The following is a 20,653-nucleotide window of genomic DNA, read 5'->3' on the forward strand; positions in this document are numbered from 1 at the left end:
AATACTAAGAATGGAAGATCCCTTTAGCAAAGTATAACATCATTACACTGAAGGACAAATTCAGGTTCCCAAACTATTAAGTTTTATTTTCATAGATTTTTACTTTTATTACCTAGACTTAATATTTCAGGTATTATATCCTTCTTCATTTTTATGTGCTTTATTTGCCTTGAATTCCACCAAATAATATTCCAAGCTATAACTAGACCATCTTTTTGTTAGCATTTGCCTACCGTGTTTTTATCCTTTGTAACCTTTGAATCCCTGTGTTTTAAGGGATCTTTCATATAGCATCTAGCTGGGTTTTATTTTATGGCCCAATCTGAGAACCTTTCCAACAAAATACATGAGGGGCACCTGAGTGGCTCAGTCAGTTAAGCATCTGACTTCGCCTCAGGTCATGATCTCACTGCTTGGGTGTTCGAGCCCTGCATCGGGCTCTGTGCTCACAGCTCAGGGCCTGGAGCCTGCTTCAGATTCTGTCTCCGTCTCTCCGCCCCTCCCCTGTTCGCACTCTGTCTCTTTCTCTCTCTCAAATATAAAAAAAATAAAAAATTTTAAACAAAATAGGTGAGTTCACGTTTATTGGCCTAACAGACATAATTGGTGTGGAGGCCATAGAAGTGCCTGGCTCAGATCTGCCTTCACTAGACCCTGCTGCAGGGAGCACGGCTGAGTCACCTGTGCCTCCGGCCACTCCACAGTGTTCACATGAAGCCGTGGCTCCCTCAGGCCGCTCCCAGCCAGTGACTGAGTACCCACAGTGGGGTACTAGAGCCAGGCCAGGCAGACTCCTCCTGCCTCACGTGAGATTCCAATAACTGGCTCAGACACACCCCATCAGCCTGGCTGAAGGATCCTCACAACTGTGCTGAGCTCTTCCTGTGCAATCCTTCCTCACCCCCACTTTCCTGCATGTCAGATGTGCATTGTTGGGGAAAGGCTCTCTCTGCTTGCCCCCACCTCCTTTGTCCTTCCCACACAGTTCCTCAGGTAGATCGCTCGTGTGTCCAGCCCCGTGATGGTGTCTGCTTCTGGGAGGACCCCAGCTGACACGCATGGACTTGATACTGTAATGCTATATTTTCTGATTTTAGTGCTTTCTTGCTTTACCATCTGTTGCCATATGGATTGCCCTGTTTCTCACTCTGTTGTTCTCGTTTACGTATTCTTTCTCATACTGGGAAGATTATTGCCTGCTTTAATTTTTCTGGTGTTTACCTTTATAACTTGATATGAAATACCCACATCTTTGTTCATGGGATGTAAATGTGTGGACTGTAGGCCAGAAGCAGACTACATGCAGAGCTGCTCCAGATTCCAAACGTGGGTATATTTATTCAGACTTCATTATCCACTGGTGTGAACCCCTAGCAAGAATTCTTGGGGATCTGGAAGCTGTATTTCAGACTACTGGGGAGCACGTTTCTAACTTCTGCCATGTTTCCTGCTGCTGTCCTTGGTCAAAACAGTTGTCTTCCCTTACTCTGCTCTAGTCTTTGCGTTAGTGACAGACAGTGTCTAAGGGATGCTTGCGTGGCTCAGTCGGTTAAACATCCGACTTCAGTTCAGGTCATGATCTCATGGTTTGTGGATTTGGGCCCCGTGTGGGGCTCAGTGTTGACAGCTCAGAGCCTGGAGTCTGCTTTGGATTCTGTGTCTCCCTCTCTCTCTGCCCCTCCTTCACTCATGCTCTGTCTCTGTCTCAAAAAATAAAATAAACGTTAAAAAAAATAAATAATTTTTTAAATTAAAAAAAATGAATGATGGTATCAGCACACTCAGTACTTCTCCCTACTGATCCAGTGTCTACGTCCTGCTTTTCACTAGTTCCAAAATTCTTTTTAGTTCATCTAGTGATTCCTTTTTGAGTTTCAGAATAAATATTTAAGCAGCACCTGGTGGCTCGGTCGATTAAGCGTCCTACTGTTGATTTTGGCTGAGGTCATGATCTCATGGTCTGTGAGATCAAGCCCCGTGACAGGCTCTGCACTGACAGTGTGGAATCTGCTTGGGATTCTCTCTCTTCCTCTCTGAGCCCCCGCCTCCACCCCACCCCACTCACCCACCACTTGCTTCTCTCCCTCCCTCCCTCTCAGAATAAATAAACATGTTTTAAAAATGTGCGTGTATGTTCTGAAGGAGGGAACAGAGAAGGTGTGAAAGGGAACGTGTGTTAAACTTTCTTGTCTTTCTTGGTAGAAAATGAGGAGGTAGAATAGATACTCTGAATAAATAGAACAGAAACTCTCTGTTTCTGTGGATACATCAATACGTAGAGTCTTAAATGTTTATTTTTTAAATATTACTGCCTTTTCAAGAAGGGTTAATGGGTAATATAGTTCCTAAGTTTATTCATATCCATAAATGAATTCCTAGGCCTAAATGACGACCTGGCTTTGAACAGTATTCTTTCCCCCAGGATTTATTATTTATTCTACTTTCTTCTTATATTGAATTCCACTCTAGAGAACTTTGTCCCTTATATGCTACTTGCTTTTTTCCTACCACACGCCTGAAGCATTCTTTCTTTGTTCTGAAATAATTTCCCCTGCTCGTGTAGATGCTGCAAGATAACTGATCTGTTTATCCATTGTTGTATACCCTGTGCCAACAACAGAGTCTGGCTTAGAGTTGGCACCAATAAACGTCGCGTGAAGAAACGAATATCAACCTGTTAACACATTATTCAGTCATTCAGAATGATCCATCTGAACGCTGCAAATAGTGTATGATGTCATGTTTATAACATAAATGGAGTATGAAGTGACACATGCATTATGACTGAAACTATGTAAAAAATATGTCTGCAGGTGATAGGCTCTGCAAAATAATAAGCAAACAAACATGGGTTATGCATTCCATTTCTGATGTTCTCTGCTTAAAACTACCTAAGGTTATTCATTATTTTCCCCTCAAGAATTAATAACATTTTAAAGGAAAATATTAAATTTATCTTATTTTGGACATAAATTTATCTTAATTTGGAATTATGTTCCAAATTAGTTTAAGTTTATTTTGGACATGTTACAAGTTAGTTTAAGTTCCTTGAGGGTAAGGGCTGTGTTGTTTTTTGTCTACTATTGTGCCCCAGCACCTAGAGCAGGAACTTGACTTGTTGGGTCCCAAATTCTCAGACAATTTGGAGGGCATGCAAGGACTAGATATTTGTGAATAGCAAATTTGTTAAATTGCTTTACTCTCATAAATATAGTTCTTTTATTTATATTTAATTTCTAGTTTATATTTCTAATTTTTTTTCAATGTTTTTATTTATTTTTGGGACAGAGAGAGACAGAGCATGAACGGGCGAGGGGCAGAGAGAGAGGGAGACACAGAATCGGAAACAGGCTCCAGGCTCTGAGCCATCAGCCCAGAGCCCGACGCGGGGCTCAAACTCACGGACCGCGAGATCGTGACCTGGCTGAAGTCGGATGCTTAACCAACTGCGCCACCCAGGCGCCCCTCTAGTTTATATTTCTAAAATAATTCAGAAAGCAAACCTCTTTTTGGTTATTGTGTTGTTTTGGTACAAAGTCAAGTTTAGTCAGAAGTAGTATTAATAGAGCCTTTAACCAAGTAACCCAGAACATGTTAAACTGGTTTCTAAAGCTTAACCTCTTCTATGAGAGTTTATTGGAAGCTGGAAAAACATGGCCTTTCCTCTTCAGCTTATTTTGAAATTCAATTACTTTGAAGTGCCAGTTCCTGTTAACAATTGGAAAATAACAATCGGATGGGTGATGTCTCCTATCCAATGAGGAATTCAGACTCCTATGGAGAGCAGCCAGAGATAAGAGTAGAGTAGGATAGGATGTCAAAGAAATCTGGATAGAACCTCTTCAGAAATAACATATTTGTGCCTGAGGTATTTTGTTATGATCTAATGCATGGTCGCCCACGGGCCAAGTTGGCCGTGACCATTTATGTATTGTCTATGGCTGCTTTCCTGTTATAAGGAAAGGCAAAGTTGAGTGGTTGTAAAAGTGACCAATGACCCACAAAGCTGAAAATATTTACTATCTGGCTCTTCATGGAAAAAGTTTGCCAACCTGGTCTAATGTCATAAACATAATACCCAAATCCGATTTGGAAGCACGGATTTTAGAGTCAGATCTAGACTTGAAGTCAACTCCATTGCCTCCTAGCTATGTGACCTCAGGTAATTAATTATCTAACCTCTCTGAGCCTCAGTTTCACATGTGTTAAATGACCATAGTAATGCCAATCTGTCAGGCAGTGCTCTGCTGAGCCATATTGAGCCTGAGGCAAAAGAGAAAAAACTATATATATATACTTATCAAAATATCCTCCCAGATTTTGAACCAGTGGGAAAAGTTTGTAAAAGCTCTACAGTCAGTCAAAACACAGGACCATAGGGGTAGATGAGTGGCTCAGTTGGTTAAGCGTCCAACTTTGGCTCAAGTCTTGATCTCAACGTTCATGAGTTTGAGCCCTGCCTGCTTCAGGCTCTCTACTGTAAGCACAGAGCCCGCTGTGGATCCTCTGTCCCCCTCTCCCTCTGCCCCTCCCCAGCTTGTTCTTTCTCTCTGGCTCTCTCAAAAAAAAATAAGTAAACTTAAAACCATGATCATAGATATAGCCCTTTGTTATTCAGTCTGTTTATATATAATTGTTAACTCTCATAGACCAAACCACCTAGCAAGGAAAGGAACATGGCACAGGCCCAGGAATGGCTGGCTGATTGGAAATGACCTTTTCCATTATACAATAACACAGAGTTGTAAAACAGTCTATCTTTATTTAAAATTTTGGTTTTTTTCATCATTGACTTATTTGCATGGATTTTCATCTCTCAAAGACATTACACTAAAATATCACTTATGCCAAAAAAGTATCGCTTATCCAAATCATTTGTTATGCACTGTGAGAATGCATTATTAATGATATTCATATTATTATTTGCAGTAAAATATCACTTAAATATTAAAATAGCATTTGCACATTGCATTAAAATATCATGAAAGATAAAAGTTTTATTGCTTTAAAATCATAAATATAATTTATCTTGATTATTGAGTTTAGGTGTCCCTTATCCCCTAAAATTTTGCACCTGGTGAGTGCCTCACTGACTTTACCCTGATCCTAGCCCTGCTGTCAGGATTGTTGTGAGAAATAGACATAATGTCTATGAAGTATCTAAAGCATTAGCTGCAGGGTGCCTTGGTGGGTCAGTCAGTTAAGCGTCCAACTGTTGATTTCTGTCAGGTCATGATCTCATGGTCATGAGATTGAGCTCTGAGTCAGGCTCCTAGCTGGGCCTGGAGCCTGCTTGGGATTCTCTCTCTCTCTCTCTCTCTCTCTCTCTCTCTCTCTCTCTGCCTCTCTCTGTCAATAAAAAAAAAAAAAAAGAAGAAGAAGAAAGAAAGAAAGAATTTAATTAATTGATTAATTAATTAGGCAAACATTCACTGGTGCACAGTAAATGCTTAAAAATTAATAGTTGTTGATGATGTGAAAGATGAGTTGGGTTAATAGTTGCAGGGGCCAAGGGCAGTCCACTCCAACATGGGCTACTTGGCATGAAGTTTATTTTGAGTTAAAAAGCAATCAAAAAGCAGATTCGGGAAAACCTCTTTACCTCCCCCTCAAATGCCTAAAAAGAATTTAGATAGAGGACCTGTTCCAGGAAGATAGCTATCACCATAGATGACTACCTTATGTTATAAAGTAGGTATTGTAGACAGGGAGGAACCTAGTAAGACATCTTGACCAAAATTCTTCTACCCATTGTTTCTGAGTGGCCCAGCAAACACGATGACCAAATATTTACTTTTTCATTTTCCTGTGAATTCATTTCTTCCTTTTGAGGTCCTAGACCCATACCTGCTTCTCCTCTGTTTAGAATGACATATATACCACATTTTGCCTGACTGTCCTTTGGAATTTCCATGTCTGTGTGGATTCTCCATAGGTACTAATTAAGTTTGATTTTCCTTTTTTTTTTTTTAAGTTTATGTATTTATTTTGAGACAGAATATGAGTCAGGGAGAGGCAGAGAGAGAGGGAAACAGGGAGAATCCCAAGCAGGCTCCCTGAGGCCAGTGCTCAGAGTCCTAGACGGGGCTCCAACCCATGAAACCCTGAAATCATGACCTGAGCCAAAATCACAAGTTAGACACTTAATGGACTGAGTCACCCAAGCGCGCCCCTAAATTTGATTTTCTTTTGTCTCATGTCATTTTGATTCTTGGTCTGGCTAGAAGCACCTTGAAGGGTACAGGAAATTCTTGCTCCCCAACATAGTACTGATCTTAAAGGGTTGTTGTGAAGGCTAAATAAAATAATATAAGTAAATTGCTTATCGTGGGATTTGCTATAAAGCAAGTGCTCAGTAAGTACCAATTACTTTCCTTCCATCATTTTGGAAGGATTTGGAAAAGGGAAGCATATTAGTAACAGTGCTCTACCTGGTCAGAGAACGTGGTTTGGTTCCGGCTCTGTCATTAACAAGACAAAACAAATAAATTATTTGGGCCATCCCCTTTCTCACACTGAGAGATTGGTTCCTCATTCCTTAGAGATTTAGCTAATCTCTTGCATTCCTTTTGGACACAAAATTCTAAGATCTGCAAGCTAGCTGGTTTGAAAGGACATGAGGCTTCTATTTAGGAAAACAAATTTCCAGGGGAGTCTTACTGACCAAAGACAACCCAAATCTCAAAAAATTAATGTAGCAAGAAATTAAAATTTTCTTTTAATTTTATTTAAAAGATCTGAACATAATCATACTTTACTCTTGGAATTAAAAACGTTGACCAAATGGATGTCTTGTCACCTTTATGTTAAGCAGGTTTTTTTGGCTTATTAAATATTCTTTAGTTAACATTCATAGTTCCATATTATGATAAGAAAAGATAGGTAGGATTCATTAGGCAGAGGGGGAAAAATTAGAACCTGAGGTCCCTGGGTGGGGAAAAACACATACTTTGGAACAATGCTGGGAGTATCTGACCACAGCAAACTCCCTCAGGCATAAGGTTCCTCTTAAGAATGTAACAGACCCACCTACTCCCCCTCAGGTTCCGCTCTGGAATTTGACTAAAGACCTAACTAAAAATAAGTAGTAGATCATAAAACTTATGACCCACAGGAATGATATGGCTATAGAGCACCCTTCATACAACGGAATCGAACCAATCAGGATGGACAACCCAGCACCTAGAGCTATCAAGCCAGTAAGGGTAGGACCTAAGAAGGAACAAGTGGTAGAGATGGGAGGGCTGACCAGAACCTTATAAAAACAAGGACCCTTGCCTATAGCTGTGGGCATTCACTTTCGAATATCCTTTCTAATATTACATTCTAATAAACTTTTTCCTGCTGCTCATTTTGTGTCCTCCTCTTCCTTCTTCGAAGTGGCTATTCAATGAACCCCGGGTATTGAGGTAAAAAATCCTGCAACAATATGCTACAATGAGGATGAATCTTGAAAAACATTATAAGTGAAAAGAAGCTAGTCACCAAAGGCCACAAATCATACTATTCCATTCCCATGAAATATCCAGAATAGGGAAATCTATAGAGACAGAAGGTAGATCAGTGGTTGCTAGGGGCTGGAGGATGAAGGGAGATGGGGACACAGGGGTGCAATAACTAAAGGGTATCAGGTTCCTTTTGGAGGTCATGAAAATGTTCTAAAATTGACTGGTGAGAGTTGCATATATCTGTGTATGTAGTAAAAATATTGAATTGTACACTTTAAATGGGTGAATTACATGTATGTGAATTATATCTCAATACAACTGTTTTAAGAAATGGTTCCTATAATTTCCAACTTTTCAGAGTGAAAAGATGACAAAGTCTTTTGGAGGTAACTGGGCAGAGTTTCTCTTTTGTGTCAAATCAAAACAAGCTTCATTTTCTGTTCCCCGATGGACCTCCATTTTGTACCACTGGAGGTTAAATAAAACTCCCATTTCAGTCAGCCTTTCTGAAGAGGGTTTGTGGCTGTTCCTGTGCAAAATAAACTACTCTTATTCTCAGGCTTAGGAACTACTTATAGCTGTTATCTTGTTTTATCTTTGCCAGAGAAAACTACTGGATAGACAAACCGCCCTCTTGATTGGAAGGACATCTCCAACCTTTAACCACTGGCTGTATTTATTTAGGATACAAGAGACTAAACAGACATTTGTTTCCCTGGATTGACCTGTTTCATCTGAGTCCCAGTTGGAGACAAAAGTGTGATTCCCTCTGATTGATCACTGACAACCCCACTCCTTTTCTGATGAAGCTTCCAAGGGATACTTTTGCTTTATCTTCAAAAGGCCTACTGCCCTGGAGCATGCTGTTCTGGTGTCACACACAGTTTTCTAGCTTTTTAGTTTCTACCTGCTTTTGGCATGGATTTCATTTCCCACATTTCTGACTGGGGGAAAACTTCTACAAAAAGCAGAGGCTTAAAAAAAAAAAAAAAAAAAAAAAGGCAGAGGCTCCTGACTCAGATCCAAAGAGTTGTCAGTGAAAAGAGAAGATGGAACTGTAGACAGAAATAACCCACTGATGAAGCAATTGTACGTGTGGGCAAGGGGAGAGAAAGTTCTGAGATTCTATGAGAATCAATAAGCACAGGTTGGTTCTTATTAAGCCTCTCAATGTGGCTGGGTCAACTGATTAGAAAGAAAAGTATCAGTTTCTCTCAGATTTATGGTTGGGGAATTGTAGTCCAGTGACCAAACCCAAGCGATGGGCGTTTTGAAATTCCACCTAATTTAATCTTGATGCATGGTATGTAGTCAGGAAGTGAAACAAGTGTGGCCCTGACTCACACTTCTTTTATTTCAAGTTTTGGGTTCCGGGGCTTGCTCAAGCAATCATTTCTCTTACCCCCCAGCATGACACAGATGTGCTAATACCTTCTTTAGAACTGAGGTCCACAGTCAGGCATACTGACTTGATCTTTCCTGAAAATATTTACTGAGACCAAGGTTAAGGGATACACTGTTCAGGATTCTGCATTCTGGGCAACGGGTACTTGTCAGTGTCTGGGACACAGCTCACCACATGTTAATTGGTGAAGCCAGCATGTTTCCAGCAACCCACACTAGAGCACATTTTAATGCTTGCCTGAAAACAATGTTCTGAAGTAATTTCCAAAAGTCCCAGAAATGAAAATCCCTTTAGGCCAGAAACTGCCTTGGAGAGATCAGAATATGAGTTGGACTCCTATTTTTAACAGAAGTAGAAGGGAGGGAGGGGAGTAATATCTACCTACCATGAAATTCTATCAAATTTTTTAAATCTGGAAATTAACACTCTCTCTCTATAGATAGAAAGATAGATATAGATATAGATATATAAAATAAACGAACTTTAATTAAAAACAAAAACACAAAAACCTGTTCTGAGCCAGATGGTGAAGGGTAGGGGCCAAGGGAAGGCTGCCTCCAAACAGGCCACGTTGGCATGAAGATTATCTTCAGGTACAAAACAATCAAAACCCAGCAGATTCTGAAAAAGCTCTTTACCTCCCCCTCAACGCCCTAAAAGGATTTAGGAATAGAAGACCTAGCTCCAGGAAGAGAGCTATCACCATAGATAACCCTTTCTGTTATGAACTAGGTGTGGTAGATGGGGAGTAACCTAGCAAGGCCTATTTGATCAAAGTTCTGTATGTCCTGGGTAGCTCAGTAGGTTAAGTGTGAAACTCTTGATTTTGGCTCGGGTCAGGATCTCACAATTCTCACGGTCGTGAGATGGAGCTCTGCTTTCAGCTCCGAACTCGGGTATGAAACCTGCTAAAGATTCTTTTTTCCTCTCCCTCACACTCCCTCTCTAAAATAAAAAAATAAAATAAAACAAAACAAAATAAAATAAAATAAAATAAAATAATAAAAATTCTCTGTGTCGCATTGTTTCTGACTGGTCCAGCAAACATGTTTACCAAACACTTAACTCTTTTTCATTTTCCTGTGAAATCATTTCTTGTGAATTCATTCCTAGACCCCTACCTTCTCCTTAGCTGAGAATGATAGATATGCTTCATCTTGCCTGTCTTTGGAATTTCCATGTCTGTGTGGAATTTGATTTTCTCCTATTAATCTGTCTCATGTCGATTTGATTCTTAGACCTGCTAGAAGCACTTTGAAGGGGACAGGAAATTCTTGCTCCCCAACAGAAACATTCACAGTTGACTAGGGCCAAACCTGGTGGAGTATCTCTTGTTTGTTTGTTTGTTTGTTTGTTTGTTTTTTAAATGTTTATTTATTTTTGAGGAGAGAGAGAGAGAGGAGAGAGAGAGAGAGAGAGAGAGAGAGAGAGAGAACATGAGCTGAGCTGGGGAGGGGCAGAGAGAAGGAGACACAGAATCTGAAGCAGCCTCCAGGCTCTGAGCTGTCAGCACAGAGCCTGACGTGGGGGCTTTCGAACTCACAAACTGTGAGGTCATGACCTGAGCCAGAGTTGGACTCTTAGCCAACTGAGCCACCCAGGCGCCCCTCTTGTTTATTTTTACCCCATAACTATAGGCAAGAAGTATATGGGCAAAATGCTCTCTTGGTTGGACATTTCTGCTTCGAACCACCAGCATTTTTTTATGAATACAACTGAGAAAACAAAAGAGATACTAGATTTCCTCACTCTCTTCTCTTAATCATGTGCATAAATATGCACATTCACACTTCCACCCCCTTACTCACCTTGTCTCCCTGTCAGAGAAGGAGTCTCTCTCTGTCTCTGTCTCTTTCTCTCTCTGTCTCTCTGTCTCTGTCTCTGTCTCTCTCTCTCTCTCTCTCACACACACACACACACACACACACCAAAAATGGAGTTATAAATTATCTGTAGAGGACTTCAAATCTGAGGAAATAATTCTCTGTTTTTTGGCACTAAGCTATTTCCCCTAGGCAAATATCTACATAGTTTTATACAAATTTGCCATAAGCCAAAATATTGACAGAAGAGTAACTTTAAAATATATTTATGACAACAGCCTTAATTTAGAAAAATAGTTATCAACTTTTTTCCTTGGACCACCTGCAGCTGAAAAACCAGAGGGTTTGTTAGAAGAAATGCAGATTTTAAGCTCTCGCCCCAGACCCACCGAGTCTGGATCTCTGAGGGTGGTCTGCATTTTAAACAAATTCCCAGGCGATTCTGGTGCACACTAGAGCTTGCTAACGATTGCTTTATTCACTGGTAAAATTACGGCAAATATTCCTGCCATGATATCACAAAGGTTAGAGCAAAACAAAGATTTCCAAAAGTGAATGACCTATAATCTCTGCATTTCAGATCACATCTTAATAGTTGTTGATTTTTGGACGGCAAGCTAAAGAAGGGGAAAAACAAAAAGTCGATGTATTTGTGATGAATAATTTCCACTATCAGGTGCCTATCATTCAAACCCTCTCTTCTGGAAGTTGCAAGTTCATGGTTTTGCAGATACTGAGAAATCTAAATTTAGTTTACAGCTATAATTATGTTTTTTCCTTCTAGCTACAGAAGTTTATTGTGCTGTGTCTCTCCTTAGATTCTGTCATTCAGCAGTAAGTCTTCTAGAATCATTTAAAAAAGACTTTGCTGATGAGATAATGTTAAGTAAAAAGGCAGATCACAAAAAAATTAAGTTCCAACTTTATGTATAGAGATACATAATGCGAGATTGAAAGAAAGTACCCACAAACTATCATCAGGCTTTTGTGTCAGGGTTAGTTCCACTCTCCTAAAACTATCTCTAAATTTATTTTCATTTTCTAAATTTAAAAATTATTATAAACACACACTTCTTAAAAGGTTGACTTCTCGGTGAAAAATATCATCATTAGCATAATTTTAATTTACTATTAAATCAGCTTCAAAAGCACAAATTGAGAAAAACTTGTTTATAAGCCTGAAATCCTAATACAGCTAGTTTAATTTTTCCATTTGCCTCCTAAACTTTATCTACAGACATACATACATGATTTTTTTTTATTTTATTTTTTTTTTTAATTTTTTTTTTCAACGTTTATTTTTTTTTGGGACAGGAGAGAACAGAGCATGAACGGGGGAGGGTCAGAGAGAGAGGAAGACACAGAATCGGAAACAGGCTCCAGGCTCTGAGCCATCAGCCCAGAGCCTGACGCGGGGCTCGAACTCCCGGACCGCGAGATCGTGACCTGGCTGAAGTCGGACGCTTAACCGACTGCGCCACCCAGGCGCCCCAATCCATACATGATTTTAACATAGCTGTTATCTTTGTTGACTTATAAATGTGAATTGTTTTGTCTACTTGCATTATTTTATAAACATGTTTGCACATTTCTGCATAGCTTCAGAATCTTAAAGGCTACGTTTTTAAAAAAGTCGATACTTTATCCATTACTGTGTGTAGAAACATTTCTGCTATATCTAGTTTCAAGTTATTATAAATAACATAGTTAGAATCATCTTCCTAAATGAGTTTTTTTCTTTTATTTTCTTATTTTTTTAAGTTTTATTTATTTAAGTAATCTCTACATTCAGTGTAGAGCTTGCAGTCTCAACCCCGAGATCAAGAGTCACATGGTTTTCTGGCTGAGCCAGACAGTTGCCCCAAGTTTTTTTCCTTTCAAAAGCCATTTCTTTAGAATCAATTCTCAGCAATGGTTTTAGTAGTTCAAATGGCATAAACATTTTTACGGATACTGTATGTAACACATTTCCCTTCAAAAAACTGTACCAATTTTTTACCATAAACTATGTGAAAAAGAACTGGATTCCTAAGAAGGCTGAGAAGTGTTGAGTTTCTTTTTAAAAAGTATTTCACTTCAGGGAGTCCTGGGGGTTTCAGTCAGGTGAGCTTCCCACTCTTGATTTCGGCTCAGGTCATGATCCCAGGGTCGTGAAGCCTGCTTGGGATTCTCAATCTCTCTCTCTCTCTCTCTCTCTCTCTCTCGCTCGGGATTCTCAATCTCTCTTTCTCTCTCTCTGTCTCTCTCTCTCTCTCTCTCCCGCTGCTCTGCAGCTCTCTCCCCCTCATGCTCTCTCTCTCTCTCAAAAATTAATTAATTAATTAATTAAAATAAAAATAAAACAGCATTCCACTTTATTTTTGTTATCTTGCTGTGTAAATTACTGTTTTATTTATTTAGTAATCTCTACACTAAACGTGGGGCTCAAACTCATGACCCAGAGATCAAGAGTTGCATGCCCTTCCAACTGAGCCAGCCAGGTGCCCCTGTACATCACTGTTTTAATTTTTATTCATTGTCATTAATAATTGTTAAGTTATCAATATGCTAGACACAATTCCAAGGGGTTTACATAATAAAACTATGTTTTCCTAAAAGATAATTTAAATAAACCCTCAGTGTATGAAAGCTTATAAAAACCTATCCTCTATGTATTAGATATTACAATAAAACAAAACTTAAAATTTCTACAACATAAATGATTTTATTTCATAGAGGTGGAAAGGCACAGAAAACTTAACTATGAAAGAAAATAACCTTTAGATTTCCCAACACATTTATTTTTCATACATCAGAAGAAGTTAATTCAAAGGAATAATAATTTCTTTCATTACTGAAAAAAAAATTTTCAGGATTAGAAAGTTCATTTAATCCATATCTTCTTTCCTTCACAATGACTAAATAAGATTCAAAAAGTCCACTGAAGGGAGTGGGCTGATAAAATGCAAAGTGACAACATAAAATAATATTTTTTAAATAATTAAGTAAACCATTCACTAAATGACCTACCTGTTTTCACCAAGCAGATCAAACCGAAGAAGAAGGATAATCTCAGCATATGGAAACTGGAGAGAGTGTGTGTCACATTCACAAGAATAATTTCCTTTGCAGAGCCTTGGAGTTTCCACTGAGGGCTTTGCTCAGAGGGAGCTCAGATAACTACACCAGAGGTGTGGTGACAACAGGAAGTTCCCGAGGGACTGCAGGCGGGTCCCAACCCTTTCAGGATATTTGACTCCTCCTCTTTTCAGTGGAAGGTCGAGTACTTTCCACCTTACACAATTTTATGCACATCTTTTTTTTTATTTTATGCATATCTTAATATTATAATGTGTATTTGTAGAATGACGAGTTCAAAATAGTTTCATTCTTTGTGGGCGGTTTATTAGTGGCTTGGCTTGGTATGTTGAAATCAAGTGTGATCTGAGATATTTGCCTCCCTGTTCTTGTGAATGAAACAAATCAATGAGTATCCTGTTGGTCTGTGTCCACAAAACTACTTTTTATGTTAATTCACACACGCATGCCTCATCAGGCAGTCTTTATATTTTGTTAAGAATATTTCATTAAGTCCATTCATATACCTGTATATGTCCAGATACGCTTCAGATTAAAGGAACATTTTTATGGCATTATACATATTTTTATTTCTTCCTATCCAGAGCCTATCTCTCCCTCACCCTTGCCTCCTACTTTCTAAAGGAAAATTAAATGCAAAAGCTTTAAATAGAGAGTTTTGCCAGAATCCATCCACTTCAGTGTTGGAAGTAACTGAACTTGTGTTCTCCTGGCTATGAGGTAATTTAATTACCTTTCTGGTGGAAGGACTTGTAGCAGTCACTCAGGCTTATGGCGGGGGGGGGGGGGGGGGGATTGGGAGCAGGGGAGGGGGGCGGTGGTCTGATGAGATGAAACATGCATTTATAAAGAAAGACACAAACAATTTAAAGAATACATTGTGGGGCGCCTGGGTGGCTCAGTCGGTTAAACGTCCGACTTCGGCTCAGGTCATGATCTCGCGGTCCGTGGGTTCAAGCCCCGTGTTGGGCTCTGTGCTGACAGCTCAGAGCCTGGAGCCTGTTTCAGATTCTGTGTCTCCCTCTTTCTCTGACCCTCCCCTGTTCATGCTCTTTCTCTGTCTCAAAAATAAATAAATGTTAAAAAAAAAATTAAAAAAAAAAAAAGAATACATTGTTATCCAGGGCATCAGGCAAAAGCCACTAGTCATTTAGCATTGTCTACCTGAAATACACATTTATGAAGCAAAGTTATCTCTCATAGAAGTTTATCGGTTTTCTGTGTCTGCATCCCATTCGAATAGCAGGGGATTCCTTGCGGGAAGTAGATTCCAGCAGTGTTTCCCAAAGAATCAGTACATCAGATTTCCCCTGCTGGGGGGGGGGGGGGGGGGGGGGGGGGGGTTTCAGAGTATTGCATATGGATTCTGTGTCACACCTCAGACCTAATGAAGGCCAAGACCCGCTAGCAGTGGTTCAAATCCCACATCTTCCACTCACTAGTTGTGTGGCTTGAAGCAAAACATTTCCATTCTTAACTTTTCTCAACTGTGAAATGAGGAAAACAAAAGCAGGTATCTCACAGGGCTGTTATTCGGATTAAATGAGCTAATATGAGTAAAGTTCTTAGCGTTACAGTCTGCTACCAAGGTAAGCTCACTCAGCACTTGGTAACTATGTTACTTAAGTGGTTACACAGTCTACACCTTTCCCTTCTGTCAGAAGGCAGTCTGCACAGTGCTGAGAAGAGGGGTCAGGTGGATTTTAGGAATGGAGGGCACCTGATAGCAGTGATGTTTTAGGTAAATGACTTCAGTTAGTACTGTAGTGTATTTTTTTTTTTTTTTTGTCTCCTGCTGGAGAAATAAATTAGGGATACATAAATAGGAAAAACAAATAGGTGGCCTGCTAGCTTTTTTAGTTTTCCATTTGCAGTAAGCTTTACTGGTTTGGTAACAACTGCCCTCTGGAACAAATGGAGAATTGTTCCACATTCTCTTAGGAACCTGTTGTGGAATGCACTGTTGGGTCAGTGTACTTGTCTGATAAATATTTGTTGAGCTCCTATCAGTTTAGTACCACGCCAAGTCTTTATCTAGACAGAGCCAATGTACATTTTCCTGGAAACCAGCCAATTATGGGAATAAGAATAATTTCTGTTGGGAGGGTTTTTTGTGTTAGTATTGATTTTCCTGCCAGTAGGCACACAAGTTTTCCTACAACTTCCTAGCTGTCTGTGCTTTTCTACTTCCAGCGTTCAAAATAGCACAAGGTATCAATGGGAGGACCCATCCTCTCAAGAAGAGAGACTTAGAAATATCAAATATGAAAAAACAGAAAGCATTTCAAAAGATGGAGGGAGAGGAAAGCGAGGGAGAATTGGAGAATAGGGAATCTTTGAGAGGTGAATTTGTTCTGTCGCCTGCTTGTGGTGGGGGTTACAGCAATCTACACAGGTGATAAGATTGCATAGAACCGTGCGCGCGCACACACAAACACCCACACACACACACAAGTGCATGTAAAACTGGTAAAATGTAAATAAGATCTGTAGATTGTACTAATGTCAATTTATTGGCTTTCATAGTGCATTCTAGTTATGTAAGATGTTACAATTGGGGGAAACTGACTGGGGGTCCATGGGACATCCCTGTACTATTTTTGCAGCTTTCCGTGAATCTATAATTATTTCAAAATAAAAGTTTTTAGGGGTGCCTCCGTGGCTCCGTTGGTTAACTGTCCTACTCTTGGTTTCAGTTCAGGTCATGATCTCAGGGTTTGGTGACATCACAGAGCCTGCTTGGGATTCTCTGTGTCTCTCACTCTCTGCTCCTCCCCTGCTCACTCTCTCTCTCTCTCTCTCAGATAAATGAACATTTAAAAAGTAACTAAAAGTTTTTCAAAGTTCCAAAAGATGGGGTAACTCATAACTATTTGAATGTTAACATTTACTCAAAGGTATCCTGAGGAAAACCATGTCTTTATTTCTCATCATCATCATCAATCAATTTTCTTCATACGATGATTCTGAAAAATGACCACAACTCAAGAATAACACAGTTTGCCTCATTTCCAATTTAGTATTATGTATTGGCTTTTTTTCTTCTTCTTAACCTAGAAATCACTTGCTACAGAGAGCAGATTAGAAAGGGGGCAGGCAAGCTTCCAAATGCGTGGACAGGAAAAACAGGTATGGAAGTGTAATGAACTGAAGGGAGGTGTTTTTATAACTCTCATTGGCTTCAGCTGTCAGGAAAGGTGACCTATGTCCTCTCTCACCCTGGTTTAATGCTCTAAGCTGGTATATGACTCACTATCACATAGAATTTTGTCCTTTCATCTGCTTCAGTGACCCCACAATCTCACTAGCTGTTCACGTTTGGAGAAATAAATGTTTCCTTGATTCATTTTCTACAAGGAGATCAGGGTACCTTTCCCCTAATCCATGTATTTGTTTCATGTCTTCATTCCTTCATTTATTGAACATTTCTCAAGCTTCTATTTAAAAAAATAATGAGGAGAAAATAGGGGATGGCTCCTTCTCACAAGGAGACAGACATATTAATGATACTAGTAATACTGATATAGAGTTACGGATACACCTTCCATAGAACCGAGGAGGAAGCAGTAAGTTGCTGGGAATCCCACGGGGAGGGGCCGTGGAAAAAGCTTCACACAGGACATCCTTTTTGAGCTGGATTCTAAAGACTAGGTAGGAGCCTGTGAGGTGAAGAAAGTAGAGGAAAAGCAATTCAGGCAGAGGGAACAAACTTGGAGTTATAAAAGAAGTGTGGATTGCCAGTTTGGATGGATGCATAGGGAAATGATAAAGAACTTGAAGTCAGGGTAGGAGGCACTCTGCATGCCATGCTTAAGATAGTGGATTTTATCTTCAAGGCAGCAAGAACGTAAGTTTTTTTTTCCTGTTCACTTCTTTGTATGTTAATGTATTAGTATCATGTAATACAAATAAACATAATAAATAATATATGCCACAATAATATATAACAAATGTAAGAAATAATATATAGAGAGAATAACACATTTAGGTTAGCTTATTAACTTTTTGTTTTTGTAGTTTATTAAAAAACAGGAGGGAAAATGTCTGTATACTACTTTCCTGGCCTAAGAAGTATTCTTCATGGAATAGAGCTACCTTGTTTTAGAAACCATGACTTCCTGGGGCACCTGGGTGGCTCAGTCAGTTAAGCTTCCGACTTCAGTTCAGGTCATGATCTAACAGTTCCTGGGTTGGAGCCCTGCTTCCGGCTCTGTGCTGACAGCTCAGAGCCCGGAGCCTGCTTTGGAGTCTGTGTCTCCCTCTCTCTCTGCCCTTCTCCTGCTGGCGCTCTGTCTCTGTCTTTCAAAAAATAAATAAACGTCAAAAAAAAAAAGAAAGAAAGAAACCATGATTTCCTTACAAACAATGTATCAAATAAAATAAATGCAAGTCCAGCGCTTTCAATAACTGCTTGTTTGCAGAGTGCTGCCCAGAGCATTTCAAGGATAGAAGGCTCTAGCAAGGCCTGTATGCACACGGGCAAGACAGAGGCAAATGCTTTTATTAGTTAAAAGTTCATTTCAAAAAATAAAAAATTTGGGGGTAGTGCCAATATTGAACATCCGTTGGTACCATGTATTTTATTTTATTATTAAAAAAACATTTTTTTTTAATGTTTATTTATCTTTGAGAGAGAGAGCAACAGAGTGCAAGCTGGGGAGGGGCAGAGAGCAGGAGACACAGAATCAGAAGCAGGCTCCAGGCTCTGAGCTATTAGCACAGAGCCCGACATGGGGCGCAAACTCACGAACCGTGAGATCATGACCTGAGCCGAAGTCAGACCCTTAACTGACTGAGCGACTCAGGAACGCTGGTAGCACATATTTTAGATTTATTTGGATCTAAAATATTATTATTATTAGAACCAGATTTCTGTTTTTATGTTTACTTAGCTGGCTTCCCAAGCACTGGTCATGAGAATCTTGTACCCATAGTTGAAGTCAGATCACTCCAAACATCTGGAATTTGATTAAAATCAACCCAACCACTTTTAGGATATGGTAACAGAAAACCACAAATTTAATTTATACATTTACTTTCCTTAATAAATAAGAACACTATAAATTTACCTTCCTTAGCAACAACAGCCACAGCAGAGAACAAAACAACAACAAAAGACAACACAAGAGAGATCACCCTGCAAATAGATAGAAAAGGGACAGAATACAAGAGGAGGTGGCTTTTGGGAAGGCCTGAGAAGTGATCAGGCCTTGAATGATAGTACGTTTGATGGGTTTGGAGAGGAGAAAAGGCGGATCCATGGAGAATGCAGGAAAGTGTAGGATGTAGAACTGACAAATTAAATGGCTTATTAGATAACTGAAGGAAGAAGAGGGAAGAGAAACATTAAGCACTTAGCCATGCAGGATACTGAAGTCAGTCCTTCACGTACGTAAGCACATTTAACTGGCCCACAGATCTGAGAGGCAGATTTGATTAACTCTATTTTATAGATTAGAAAATAGGGTCAGATACTTCTTCACAAGGCAGGCCAAACCTGAAGTTAATGTGAGCAACTTTTCTAATAAAATCTAGGACAAGGAACTACACTTGCTTTGGGATAATAAGGCCAAGGTTATTATTAGACTGAATAAGATCAAAGTCCTCATTATTAGGAGGATACGTTTTTCTTGAATACCAGAGTTGGTCCCCAGAAGGAAATTAATATTTAGGGTTATGAGCTATGTTGGATTTTAGGTACATTAAGCCCAAACCAACAGCATCTCACCTATGGGCTTCAATCTACTTCTATCAAATGGACCAGAGTTCGGGCAGGGGTCAGCAAAACCAAAGCTGACAATAAATCTTTTAATACTCTGAGAATGCCGGTAAAGGGAAAATGTTCAAGACTGAGCAATGAATTGGAGGGCTGGGTCTTTATTGTTCTGTGGAGGAGAGGTAGGTTTTGAGGAAAATTGGGATGGACCCTGGAAAGGCTTGAAGGAGAGGATCTCAGGAAGAGGAAGAGGAGGAGGAGGAGGGGAGGGGAAGAGGGAAGAGAAGTTTTTTGTTGTTTTTTGTCAACAAAGTTTTTTGTTGCCATTTTGTTTTTCAGAAAATTGGGCAATCGTTTAGGATAGCCTAATGAAAACTTAAGCAATGAGGATGTGCCCCTCCAACAGTACACGGGTGCAAGTTATCCAAACCTCAATGTCCTTATTTCTCCATATGGCTTTGGTTTTCTCCTCTAGCCCTCTGGTGAAGAGTTCCTGAGTCCAGGAATGGGTGCAACAGTGGTGGGTTTGGAGTAAGCGTGGTTCCACTCCTTGACCACTGGATGGGCATCGGCTCATGCCTCTCCTGGGGATGATAGGACAGCGAGTGCACCAAGTGGCAAAATGTCAGGTGCAGGCAGTGGCTGGCAGTTGCTGCACTCGAGAGTTATTGCTTCCTGATGAGGCCCAGAGATTCGACTGAGGCAATTCCAAAGCCCTCCACTTTTCATAGAGAGGGTCTAACATTTCAGCATTAGGTATGCGCAGGTGCTATTAGTGAGGGAGGAAAAAAAAATGTGTTGTACTGGAGTGGCCTGAGACTTGGTGTCAATCTTTCTTAAATCTTGGTGGCCCAAACCTGAGATATGCTGCTATTCTAAAACACCTTGCAGTTTTCCCATTTATGTTTTGAACAGAGACTGCTCTTTTGTCTCAGAAAATCCCTTTGCAATGCTTGAGTGTTCTTTTTGGTTCAGTGAAGGCAAAGGCCATCTTTTATAGTGGAATGGACACATGGGACACAGCTCAAGTGCTGTGCATAATAATGCCATGGTAGACTATTTTTTAAGTTAACCGGGAGTCCAGCCTGAAATAGGTTGGAGTAGAGGTGGAGAGAAAATTCTCTTCTGTTGGTGGCTTGTAAAAGAGTAGAGAGATGACCTTGAGGGGAGTAAAGTCCTTCTG

General features: G+C 39.9%; 1 protein-coding gene across 2 annotated transcripts in view; it reads right to left on the reverse strand.

The window, feature by feature from the left end:
• Positions 1–13,936, reverse strand: part of LIPH (lipase H) — a 46,655-nt gene extending 32,719 nt beyond the window's left edge. Inside the window, exon 1 of one of the 2 annotated variants that reach the window (XM_030329520.2) lies at positions 13,686–13,936. In XM_030329520.2, coding sequence (XP_030185380.1) covers positions 13,686–13,734 — 49 coding nt within the window. In that variant the 5' untranslated portion in view covers positions 13,735–13,936. The remainder of the gene's footprint in view (positions 1–13,685) is intronic. The other variant, XM_032594723.1, reaches the window with a different exon arrangement.
• Between the last annotated feature and the right edge of the window lie 6,717 nt (positions 13,937–20,653).

This window comes from Lynx canadensis, chromosome C2 (assembly GCF_007474595.2).
Source record: "Lynx canadensis isolate LIC74 chromosome C2, mLynCan4.pri.v2, whole genome shotgun sequence".
NCBI classification, from domain to species: domain Eukaryota; kingdom Metazoa; phylum Chordata; class Mammalia; order Carnivora; family Felidae; genus Lynx; species Lynx canadensis.